The sequence below is a fragment of the Saccopteryx leptura genome, chromosome 6, assembly GCF_036850995.1.
Source record: "Saccopteryx leptura isolate mSacLep1 chromosome 6, mSacLep1_pri_phased_curated, whole genome shotgun sequence".
Classification (NCBI taxonomy): domain Eukaryota; kingdom Metazoa; phylum Chordata; class Mammalia; order Chiroptera; family Emballonuridae; genus Saccopteryx; species Saccopteryx leptura.
In genome coordinates, this window is record NC_089508.1 from 169196890 (window position 1) to 169209360 (window position 12471).

General features: G+C 49.5%; 1 protein-coding gene and 1 non-coding gene across 3 annotated transcripts in view; one reads left to right on the forward strand and one right to left on the reverse strand.

The window, feature by feature from the left end:
- The first annotated feature begins 469 nt into the window (after positions 1 to 469).
- LOC136377833 (U6 spliceosomal RNA) lies at positions 470 to 574 on the forward strand. The gene has a single exon (XR_010746455.1). It is a non-coding gene; the product is annotated as a U6 spliceosomal RNA (small nuclear RNA).
- Positions 575 to 1365: 791 nt separating this feature from the next.
- Positions 1366 to 12471, reverse strand: part of DPYSL3 (dihydropyrimidinase like 3) — a 111175-nt gene continuing 100069 nt past the window's right edge. For both annotated transcript variants that reach the window (XM_066344716.1, XM_066344717.1), the window contains exons 9-14: positions 11042 to 11198; positions 10253 to 10394; positions 8121 to 8291; positions 7628 to 7807; positions 6498 to 6660; positions 1366 to 4661 (exon numbers count right to left, since the gene is read on the reverse strand). In XM_066344716.1, the coding sequence (XP_066200813.1) occupies positions 4573 to 4661; positions 6498 to 6660; positions 7628 to 7807; positions 8121 to 8291; positions 10253 to 10394; positions 11042 to 11198 (902 nt within the window). In that variant the 3' untranslated portion in view covers positions 1366 to 4572. The remainder of the gene's footprint in view (positions 4662 to 6497; positions 6661 to 7627; positions 7808 to 8120; positions 8292 to 10252; positions 10395 to 11041; positions 11199 to 12471) is intronic.

Below are 12471 nucleotides of genomic sequence, written 5' to 3' on the forward strand. Positions count from 1 at the left end.
AGAAATGACCACCCCAATCCCCTTCCCCACCTGCCCCAACCTAAACACAGACACTGTGCTGAGCGAAGCATCCGTGCCCTGCAGGTTTGAGAACAGTGCTGGGGCCATCTGCTCTTTGTGCCTGCCCAACGTCTGTCCCCTCTTCTTCTGGTGTCACAAATTAATTTTCTTTGAGTTACTGATAGTCCACATAGTTCAGGTGGCTGGGGGGGGGGGGGGGGGCATGTGACCAGGCACAGCCAATCAGGCCCACAGTCTCCGGGCCACCGTGATTAGTTTGCTGGTGAAAGCACGTGACCCCAGCCAGGCCAATCAGAGTCAGGCTCCGTGGCTGCAACTATTGAGGGAGCATCTGTCTTCCTCCTGAAATGAAAACCTAGGTGTTCTGATGGCCCGTTTTGCTCCCACATGCAAAGAGCTTTCCTGGGGACGGACCACCTACTGAAGGCCAGCAGGACAAAGATGAAAAGAAACATCTGGCAGCACATACACTGAAACTGGGACACTACAGAGAAGATTAGCATGGCCCCTGCACAAGGATGGCACGCAAATTCGTTAAGTGCTCTGTATCAAAAAGAAAAGAAACAACATTCTAGATCCAGCTTTGCTTGAATCTACCCAAATCTATTTCTGTACTTTTCAGTTATACCCTTTAAAATTGTTTTTTGTTTGCATATACTAACACTTGCAATGAAAAATGCCCTACATAAGTTGTAATTCGATTCAGCAGTTGTTTCCCCAAAAGGCTTTAGTGTAACCGGTTGCGTGGACTATTAGAAGTAGTTAAAAATCGTTTGAAAACCTTGAACAAATTTTGAAAGACATAGGATTTCTCAGAGCTTTGAATGGGATGATACGGACATTAAATCTCTCGAAGGGGTAGACAGTAAACAATCCTTCCCAACACTCCTGAGATTCCTTGGGGCCAATCTGTGCAAGAAGATACGTAGGAACTTGCTTAGTCTGAGTTTTCTCAAAGTCTAGGCTTTTATGAAGAAGCAATGCTTTAAGGGGATGACAGAAACAAAACCAGAAAACAAACAAAAACCTCCGACCTCTCAGGATCTGTTCTGGACTCAGGTTTATCCCCAAAGGCAATGCTTTTCACACTAACACTGAATTTGATGATCTATAGAGAAAAAAAAATGTAGTCATTCCCCAAAGTTTCAATAACGGTCATCAACCCTGTAGCCAAGCAAAAGCTCAACCTCTCTCAACTGGAAAGACAGGAACTCCCCAAATTTTCTCCAAATCATTCTTTTCATCAGACCCCCCCCCCCCACTAACCATTCCAGTTTTACATCCAATTGTAATACTTTAGATAAGATGGCATGTCACACACAGAGAAAGACTGAACGACATCTGTGATTTTAGAGTTATTTTAATAACCAGGTTTACATTAACAGTCACTTGATGAACTTTTTTTTTTTTTTTTTTTTTTTTTTTAATCTCAGCTAAACTCAAAACACAGTTTTCTTCACGGTTCAAACCAAACAGCTCTTCCCATTCCAGAGCTGCCTCACAGCTACCACAGATCACAGGGAGATTACTGTCTGTCCATAGTCACCAGACACAGAACGGAACACCCACACACCACTTTCCAAAGAGGGAGCGTACGATGAATGCTGGCTGCCCGGGACAGCCCGTGTATATATCTGGGGCTCCAGCTAGACTTTTCTGGGGGGACAGCCTGGGACGCTTGTAGGACTGGTCACCCTGTTAGGAAGGGCTTCTCAAGGTGAGTAGAACTCCAGGCTAGGACTGAGGCCTTCAGAGCAGAGTATGACTCTCTGGGGTGCAGTCACGAAGAGAAAAAGCCAGAGGATGAGTGACTGGACTTCGAAGGAGACCCATTTTGGGGATGAGAACACTCCTGCCATTTTTAGAAAGCTTGGAAGAAGTAATCTCCGTGGGGTAATTGATTCAATAGTTCCACAAATACCTTCTCAACTACCCAAGACTGTGGCCCTTCCAAACAGAACTCTCTCAATGATTGCCACGTGGGTTTGGGGACAATGTGAGAAGGTTGGGGGTAAGGGAGGAGGTGGGGCATCTTTAGAGGGGGGCCAGGCCCAGACATGAGACAGTAAAAGGAAGCTTGAGAGGAAGACAGGAGATCCAGCAAGCCCTCCCACAGCGGGACGAGGTGCCAGTGAAGTCTGAGAGGGCCCTGACTCATTAGCATGGTGTCTCCCTAAACCCTGTGCACAGGGCCCTGTGATGTGCCTTATGGAACAGGACACATTTGAATATAAATGTTAAGTAAAAGGAACCAGAAATCAAAGTAAAAAAAAAAAAAAAATAGTGGCAGCGTTTTTGGAATTCTCAGGAGTCTCTATGCTTGGAAAGTCACTAACAGTCAGTGAAGAAAGGGGGGCCTTTGTGTCAGGTCATGTCGCCCCACATCAAGGCATGAAGGGGCTGGTCCTACAGCATGGAGAGAAAGCTTGTGTAGAATAATATAAAGTTCTGGTCGAATGTTTTATTCAGAAGTCCCAAGTGAGATCAACTGGGCCATGGAAGATTTATTTTCATAGCACAGAGAGGTCACAAAGGGATGTGCTAGACTCCGGAGCTGGTAACAGCAGATGGGACAGAAGTGGACGCACCCACTAGAGCTATTTACGAGTCTTTTCCTCCATCTGGTGGTTGTGGCTGGTACTGCAACATATCCTAAATATCAGCCCAGCCAATGAGGTATATAGACTATGCTTCTAATATAAGCTTCCTGTCCCCGATCTTTGAGTTATAAACCAAGAGCTTCATCTTCCCCTTTCCTTAAGTTTCCTTAAAATAAAGGAACCATGAAAAAAGCCTTACAAGTAGCAGGACCCCTTCTTTTGAAAGGAAATCATCCTTTTCATGATTAGAACAGAAATTAGCTTTGCTAGGAAAAACCCTATTCCTCGGCTAGTTCCATATGCCTCTCTGGACACATCTTCTCTTTCCTTTGGCCTTCAATGTAAAACCTGAAGTTAGAGATAATGGCTTTTCCTAAGCACCTCAAAGGCGTTTGAGGCCTGCTCTTCTCGGGCTATGAGCTCCAGCAGCCAATCCCCCAGCACAGAAGTCTGCTTCCAAATTAAGAACGTTTTCTCCGTGTATATGGGCCCTTCAGTTCTACAGATCCTCATCTGGCTCACAGAACTTGTTCCGAAATTGAGCTTGGGGGTGTGAGGGGCCGACGGGGAGTGGACACTCAGCTCTCACAGATGAGTGAGTGCAAACCCTCCTTGCTAATGTCCCTTATCTTACGTGCCACACCTGGAAGGCCGCATGCCACTGCCACCGCCTTGGGAGACTCTGGTACCAAAACAAAGCCTTCCCCCAAAGGATGTGCTAACAGAAGGGGAAACAGGTGCCTTAGGATTGAAAGCTAGAACCACGGCCACAGAACGTGCTCTCGCTGCTCCAGACTGGCCTTCCCACACCCCTGCCTGACTCCCGGATAAGCTGAGATGACCTATTATTTGTAGTAAAAGTTAAGGAATGCCTAAGAAAACCCATTTTCAATAACAACAACAAAAATGCTGTTCAGTCAAGGCTGTGCCTGCATCTCAGGAGATCAGAGAATCAAACACTCACCACAGGCCAGACAAGCCCTTTCTTTGCTCAGGATGCCGGAGGCAGCTGCCCTCCTCGGCTTGCAGAGACCAAAGAGGGCAAAGAGGGAGGCGATCTCCAATCTCATGTTTAGAGGTGGGTGCTATTTAAGTGTGGCCGCCCCACCCCGAGGGCCTGTGCTGTGCTCCCAGCTGTTGCCTTTTAAGAGCACCAGAGAGGCAGGTAGAGCAAGACAGGAGAAACATCCTTTCTCCTCCCTTCCTCCTTCCCAGCCAGGAAAAGAGAAGTGGCAAGCGATGCTGAGAAAGAGGCCCACCCAAACGCAGGCATGGCCAAGCAGGGTGGGATGCTTGATTGACACTTGATGTTTTCATAAAATGTTCAAAGAAATAAAATCTACGAAGAGATGACATAACCAAGTCAGAAACCTGAAGCCTGCCTTCTCCGCAGACACCAGGGGACCATGATGAAATGACGGTGCCCCAGGGGCCATCTTCCACGGAAATAATTGTACTTCATTAACACAATACACAAGACCCCTAATGCTCTCCCCCACCCCCTCCCCTGTATGCACCCTACCCCAGCCCTCTGAGCCCTCCGCTTTGCTCTGGGCTCCCGCCACCCACTCACCCCAAATAACTGTGTCCCTTTTTGTTCATCTTCCTGACATTCAGCTTTGTCTGTCCCCTTGTCTTATACTGCAGCACTACACACGCTCCCAACACTATATAGCAGACGCTTTACCTTAGTGGCCTGTCTGATTGCATGCATGGTAATGGGGCAGGGGGGGGTCAACCAAATCAAGGCTAGGCATAAACAGAAAACAAAGCAATATTCGTAAAGCTAGGCAAGCGAGCGTAACATTGGAGAAACATAAGGCTTGAGGCTTATCGATTCTTTAGATCGTAACTGTTTGGATTCGCTTTCCTTCTTAAATATTGGTGTACCATTTTGGCTTCCAAAAAAAATCTCTTCTTTCTTCCGCCCCTCTCTTTGGGGAGGGCTTGCTTAACTAAGGGATGTGATGTTAGAACGGCCTCCAGGGGGCGCCACGATGCGCTTGCTGGCGGAGCGGATCCCTTCATCCACTTGGGTGCCTGCAGTTGGCAACCAATGGCCAGGGAGAAAAAGGGAGAGGGAATGAGAAGAAAGAAACTGGATTAATTTTAAGAGTGTTAAGATATTATGTGCCTTCCAGGCCTCATCTCCCAAGAAACTTCCATTATAGTGCGTCATGTATTCCAGATTTTTCATACCCACCCTCCTGAAAAAATCACCATCTGTCAGGAAAAGCCAGGTTCATGTCTAGATTTCATCCAACTTCCCTGACCCTCTGCATCGTAACAATGATAGTAAAAAGAACGGGAATGTTATAAAAAAAAAAATAGCTGCTTACGTTCCTGTGACAAGTAATGTTTGAAGTGATGAGTGGTTATCTCACTCATCCCCCTGTGCTTTCAGAGAAGTACTGCTATCCCATGCAAAGAGGAGGTGACTGAGGCTGCAAGGGGCTGGGTAATCTGCCTAAGGTCCCAGTGTGGAGGGGTGGGGGTGACGGCCAGGCCCCTGCAGCCCCGGCGCACAAGGAAACATCAGTGGGCATCTCTGTGTTCAGAAGGAGCCATGGGGAGGAGGCAGGGAGCAACAGAACATGGCAAAAAACGCTGACAAAAATTTCTGCGAAGAGCGTATCACCTGGCCATGTCGCCTCAAAACTTTTAGGCTTGTCTTTTGTCTCCCCTCCCTTACCTGTCCCCCTTATCCCTTCTCCTCCCCATGGTCCTGTGGATCCCATTCCTTACCCCTCTTCCTGCCCCCATGGTATTCTCCTTACACATCTGTCTCTTCTTGTTATCTTCCTTCCTTCCCATTTAACTTGTTCATAGAGAAGCAAATTGACATCTATTTTTTCCCCCCAATTAAAGACTACTGGTTATGGAGCATAACTGCTTCATATATATATATATATATATATATATATATATATATATATATATATATATATATAACAGGCAGTTCTTAAAGAATAGATAAGATTCACAATGTGGCTATCCCACGGTACCTGTTCCATCACCGGTAGCTGCTGCTAGCTTGGTTATTATTACTGGGAAGGGAAGACGGTGATAAAAATCCTAGGCTGAAAGAAGCTATTGCAATTTGAGCATAAAAATAATCTGAGCTCTCTTTTCACCTGGGCAAACAAGGAAACTCAACCCGTTGCCCAGCTCTCTCAGTCTAATATCGAAAATCGCTAGAAGGCCCTGGCCGGTTGGCTAAGCGGTAGAGCGTCGGCCTAGCGTGCGGAGGACCCGGGTTCGATTTCCGGCTAGGGCACACAGGAGAAGCGCCCATTTGCTTCTCCACCCCTCCGCCGTGCTTTCCTCTCTGTCTCTCTCTTCCCCTCCTGCAGCCAAGGCTCCATTGGAGCAAAGATGGCCCGGGCGCTGGGGATGGCTCTGTGGCCTCTGCCTCAGGCGCTAGAGTGGCTCTGGTCGCAACATGGCGACGCCCCGGAGGGGCAGAGCATCACCCCCTGGTGGGCGTGCCGGGTGGATCCCAGTCGGGCGCATGCGGGAGTCTGTCTGACTGTCTCTCCCTGTTTCCAGCTTCAGAAAAATTAAAAAAAAAAAAGAAAATCGCTAGAAATTCATAATGGAAATGATCCTGCCCCCGCCCTCACCACATGTGGGCTCTGAGCAGGACTGGCCACCATTGAAGCCTCATCTGTAACCTGAGTGCACTTTATCTTGTTTTCTCAGCAGGACCTTTTATTTTTGATTTGGCAAACCAACCTTTTTGCCCAGTAACCGGCTCCCTAACAGGTGGTCTGGGCTAGCTCTCAGGGTCATCCATTAACTTGGGGCCCTGGAGCCCGCTACCCCCTTCTTTCCTCCCTTCCTCACTAATGGTCACCATCAGCTCGTCTGACTCACCCGACAGGCTAAATCCCGACTGATGGAGGTTCCTCACGGGCGGGTTCGGCCGAGTGGGGGAGCCCCGGGTGGAGCCCGCGGGGGTGCCCCCCTTGGGCGTGGTGGTCAGGTCAAACACCGGCCCATCATACATGCCCCTGGGGACTGCGTGCAGGTCTGCCATCTACGACAGAGAAGGCATGTCACCATTATCCCTGTCACAATTAAGGGTCTGTTCTAGGTAGCACAAATATATCAGTGAATTAAATGTGGGGAGTGGGAGCCAGAAAATGATGATTAAGAAAGGGAATGTTATGCTAGAGTGCTGGTGAGGGAGATGGGTGAGCTTTGATCTTAAGGATCCAAGGAGCTTGTTATGGGACTCAGGTGGAGGGAGGGAGGAGACCCCGAGATGCCGAGGGGTGGTGTGCACGACAGCGAGGCGAAACCGGTGGTGGAAACATCACAGGATGGAAAACCACCTGCACGGCCAGAGCAGAGCAGGTGGGAAGGGTAGCAGTGTGAGACAGGTCGTGAGAGCTGGCGGGATGAGGGCCCATGGGAGCCCCACCCTCACGCTCCTAGCACAGATCAGCTGGCAGGCCGCACCATGAGCATCCTGTGGTCTGGCCCACTGGCCTCTGGCTGGAGCTGTGAACTTGCCCCAGGACTGTGGAGCCAGCCAGCACCACTGCCTGAGTTATGTTCTGTGCCAAGGCTGGGCCCTGTGGACCCAGGAAACATGGCGCCTCCCCCAAAGCTCACAGTCTAGTAGACAAACACTGCAAGACCCTGCAGGCAGGGGTACTGGGGCCCACACCCTCTGTCCCTTACAGGGGAGGCGTGCTGCCAGGAGCCTGACAGTACAGGGTGGCCCATCTGTCCGTCACAGAGCCGTCTTCTTTAGTCAGTGACTCGGGTGCAGGCAGTGGCCAAATGGGGAAAATAATTATAAAGAAAACCAACACAACTTTCTTCGACCAAAAAAGTTTTTGAAACCCCTTGTTATGTACATTAAATCTGTGTGACTATCCTTTGCAAGATATCGTTGCTGTGAATTTCTTTGGTGGGGTCTGGAGCACACAACCCCCTCCTGTTCCCTGGTTGCTAAGCCCCCATCACCTGACCCCAGGGGATCCAGGCCTTCTTACCTTCCTCCGGGCTTTGATCCGCTTGTAGACGTGATCAGAGGAGGGGCTGCAGGGGATGAAGCGGCCGGCCCCCTGGGTCACGTGCAGGTTGCCATCCTCCAGCATGATCTTGCCCTGGCAGATGACCACCAGAGGAGCCCCGCGCAGCTCCATCCCTTCGAAGATGTTGTACTCTGCAGCCTGGAGGCGGAGGGGAGGGGCAGAGCCATGGGCATGCGCATGGGAAGGGGAGACAGAGAATTCTGGTTCTCTGTGTGCCTGGGATGCTGCTGTCAGTGTCACGAGGACTGACTCTCCAGGTAAGCCAGGAAAAGCGTACAAGGCATCCACACGGTTTCAGTGGGCAGAGCGAGGAAGACACGTGTTCCCCAAGCACAGGCTGGAATTCCTAGCCTAACTACGCCAGTACCCACATACAGACATGTCTCCTGAGCGAGCTCCTTGTCCGCATTCCCCACCCTGCGCCCACGCCCCGCCGCCTGCCCAGCCTCACCGACTGGTGGTTCTTGGCAGAGACAATCTTCACAGCATCTGGGTCCCAGATCACAAGGTCGCTGTCAGAACCCACAGATATTCTTCCCTTGCGGGGGTACAGGTTGAATATCTTTGCAGCATTTGTGCTTGTCACGGCCACAAACTGGTTTTCATCCATTTTCCCGGTGGCCTATGGAAATACGATCTTTATTTCTTTAATTGTCAATGCAGGGTTTCTAAGCTCGGAGCAGGATGAACTCAAAGGCCCCAAAATACAACCAGGGACCTCTGAGGTTATAAGCACAGACCCCACCCAGTAAGCTTTAAAATCAGCTGGGATGTCATGATCACCCAGGCAAAATGACTAAATAAATGGCTTACGGGGGAAGTTACTGCCCTGGCGGGGTAGCTCAGTGGGTTAGAGCATCGTCCCTACACCGAGGTTGCAGGCTCAATCCCCGGTCAGGGCACATACAAGAATCAAACAATGGGCCCTGGCCGGTTGGCTCAGCGGTAGAGTGTCAGCCTGGCATGCGGGGGACCCAGGTTCGATTCCCGGCCAGGGCACATAGGAGAAGCACCCATTTGCTTCTCCACCCCCCCCCCTTCCTCTCTGTCTCTCTCTTCCCCTCCCGTAGCCAAGGCTCCATTGGAGCAAAGATGGCCCGGGCGCTGGGAATGGCTCCTTGGCCTCTGCCCCAGGCGCTAGAGTGGCTCTGGTCGCTGCAGAGCGACACCCCGGAGGGGCAGAGCATCGCCCCCTGGTGGGCAGAGCGTCGCCCCCTGGTGGGCGTGCCGGGTGGATCCCGGTCGGGCGCATGCGGGAGTCTGTCTGACTGTCTCTCCCCATTTCCAGCTTCAGAAAAATACAAAAAAAGAAAAAAAAAGAATCAAACAGTGAACATATAAATAAGTGGAACAGCCCTGGCCGGTTGGCTCAGAGGTAGAGTGTCGGCCTGGCGTGCGAGGGACCCGGGTTTGATTCCTGGCCAGGGCACATAGGAGAAGCGCCCATTTGCTTCTCCACCTCCCTCTCCTCCTTCCTCTCTGTCTCTCTCTTCCCTTCCCGCAGCCAAGGCTCCATTGGAGCAAAGATGGCCCAGGCTCTGGGGATGGCTCCTTGGCCTCTGCCCCAGGCGCTAGAGTGGCTCTGGTCCCGGCAGAGCATCGCCCCCTGGTGGGCAGAGCATCGCCCCTGGTGGGCGTGCCGGGTGGATCCCGGTCGGGCGCATGCGGGAGTCTGTCTGACTGTCTCTCCCCGTTTCCAGCTTCGGAAAAAATACAAAAAAAAAAAAAAAAAGTGGAACAACAAAGCAATGTCTTTCTCTCTCTCTCTTTCAAAATAACAAATAAAACAAATTTTTTAAAAAGGAGGGAAGTTATTGCTCCTAAAGTATGCATTTTCCTTTTTGATTACATGTATACATTTAGTTGCTTTAACCCCTTCTAATTCCAAAAAGGATTACAGAAAGTTCACAATAAAAACAAATGTGATGATGAGCCCATTTTTAAAATATGTATTTGTATTCATATGGAAGAACCTCACCCAAATGATAACAATAATTATCCCTGGGGTGTGGAATTTATGAGTAATTTTTGTGTGTGCTTTTTGGTGTTTCCAACTGTTCTTTATCGAGAATGTACCATGTTGGTAATAAAAATACATATATGATATATTATTTATAACAATTCCAGATAGTGCCAAGATAAATGTGTATATATATCTATAAATATATAACAAAATTAACAAAAAAGACAAAAATATTTATCCCTTCCCTCTTCTCAAAACAAAAAGCCCAGGTAAGAAAGAAGAATTTAGTTTAAAATCTACCTTTGAGCTTCCTGGTAGCCAAGAAGAAAAGGAAAACTTGGCGGATTACACTGCACAGCCAAATGAGGCATTAGAGCATACACATTCTATCTGGCTCTGAAATGAGTGTCTAGGGTTTTTAGAATAGAACAGAAGGACATGATCAACTGAAGGTAATCACTAATTTTACTGTATTCTTTGGAAGAACCTTCATTTACATGGCTTTTTTCCCCCCCAACTTCTGTGATGTTAACAAGAAAAATAAAACCAGGCCCCTTTGCCAGAAGAGAGTGACAATCACTCATACAGCTTGGCCACCCTCTCATGATCTTGATCCTTACCACAGCCTTGTCCCAGATGACAGACATCCGCTCCTCCACCCCATTGGTGCCCTCAGGAATGGCCGTGAAGTTGTCCTTCCCGATCGCTTTCTGGGCAGTGCTGAAGGTGCAGTGGGCACTGCCAGAGAGTTGCAGGTCCCCACTGGCGAGGGGGAAAAACTCCATGTGAACGGGAGATGTGGCTAGGGATGCCTTGGGGGCCCAGACTTGAGTCTGAAATTTTTCCTCTACCTCTTGCCAACTATGTGAACTTGGGTGCATTTCTCTCCCTCTCTGGGGCTTGGCTACCCCATCTGGAAAATGAGGGGGTGGGATTAGGTCACCTCTTGTGTAACAAAACAGAAGGGACCCAAATGAGCGATGGGACTGATCCACAGAAAAGAGCAGCAAACGAGTACCCTTTAAGTTTGGTTAGATGGTCATCGTGACCAGTTGTTCAAAATTCAACAAATAATTCAGTCCCTGACCCTCAGCTGCTTAACATGTAAAAAGGTTATGAAAGTCCCTCACTCATAAAGTTGTCATGAGGAACAATGACATCATGCGTGTGGTCTCACCCTAGTCCTTGGCACACAATACACATTAACTGCTATTCCCATTATTAACGTGATGATTGTAGTATTTTTAAAAACACAATGAAAAGAGCCTGATGTCTGTGCTCCAGATTGCAGGGGAATTCTCATCACAGCAGACCCAAGTCTAGGCTGATGGATGGGCCGCTCCAGTCCTCATCCCACCGGCCCCAGGATGTTTCCACGCAATGCCAGCTGCTTGTCATTCTGCACCCACCTGGCCAGCAAGGAGTTGATGTAGTCAGGAGTGGTCGGGTCAGGACTCAGAGGCGGGGATGTCACAAAGGCAGCTGCCTTGGCCCAGTTCTTGCTCCAGTAATGGGTTCCATCTGTGCCGAGGCTGGCAGTGATGGGCTCACCGAAGACCACATTTCCTGCACGGGGTGGGAAACAGGCAGAGTTTGCAGGAGGTACTGCTGCCCTGGCCCGGGTTAGATCATCGCAGGCCCTTAGCTTTCTTTTCCTTCTTTCCTTTTTCCTTTTTCTGCCTTCCTCCAAGAATGGGTAAGGGACATGGGGCTGCTTTCCTGGTTCTGGCCCGATGACTCAGACCCATGGCACGTTAGACACTGAAAGGCTAAGAGAGAAAACAGCAGACTCCCTGTGAGCAGGGGAAGGCAGGAGGTGCCCTGGAATCTGCCAGCTAGAAAGCTTGTCTAGACAATTAGGACGACTCCCCTCCCACAAGGAAAGGGCCCCCTTTGCTAGAAAGCCAGGCAGCTAAAGACTCAGCCATCAGAGTCAGCTGGGACTAATTTTAGACACCCCCACTATTCCCATCTGGAGTTTTACAGACCAGTTCTGAGTGTGGTAGATGCATTACTCCACTACCAGAACAGCCCCCTCACACAGTGGTCACAATCACATAACCGGGCCTGGTAAATCCTCTCTCCCAGCCAAACACAGAGCCCTTGCCCCCAGTTTCTCAACACACTGTTCACAGTGAGCCCATGAGTCTTCCGTTACAAGAATAAAACTCAGAAAAGAAAGCTTTGAAATGAGAGTCAACTTGAGCTCAGCACAGGTGAGCCAAGGTAGCCCAAGTTAACAGCCAAGGAGGAAAGCGGCCAGAGGCAGTGGGGACAGAGCCCTGGGTCAGAAAGGCCATGCCCCTGGACATGCTTTGGAGACCCTTTCCTAAAAGAACTTCTGTTAACTTGTGTGGGTCAGGGGGTGGGTCCCTGCCCCTGCCCCGGCATCCTGCCCTCAGCCCTGGCCAATCAATTCTATGTCACCAGAGCACATGCTGGTTTGGGAAAGAGCTCATAACCCTAGCCAAGGCCATCACAGTCATCCTGGGGACTTGCACCTGAGCTGTTGGAAAAGATGTCCCCTACCTCCTTCTCATGCTCCCATCAAGCATGGAGGACAATAGGTGCCTCTTGGCATTTATCCTTGTCACTGTTCATACTAAAAATAAGGACACCAGACCCAAGGAAAGAATAAAAGGGACGGAACTCTGATCCCATTGTTTAGACCCCTCAATCTGGCCATGCCTCAAAACCATCAACCAATAATTTACTTTCATTTAAGTCCACTTGAGTTGGATCTTTGACTTCTGCACCCAATACAATCTGGACTAATATGCCTGTTTATAAAGCTCAGATAATGTGAACTGACAATAGATCAAAGGGAGAAAGAAAGATG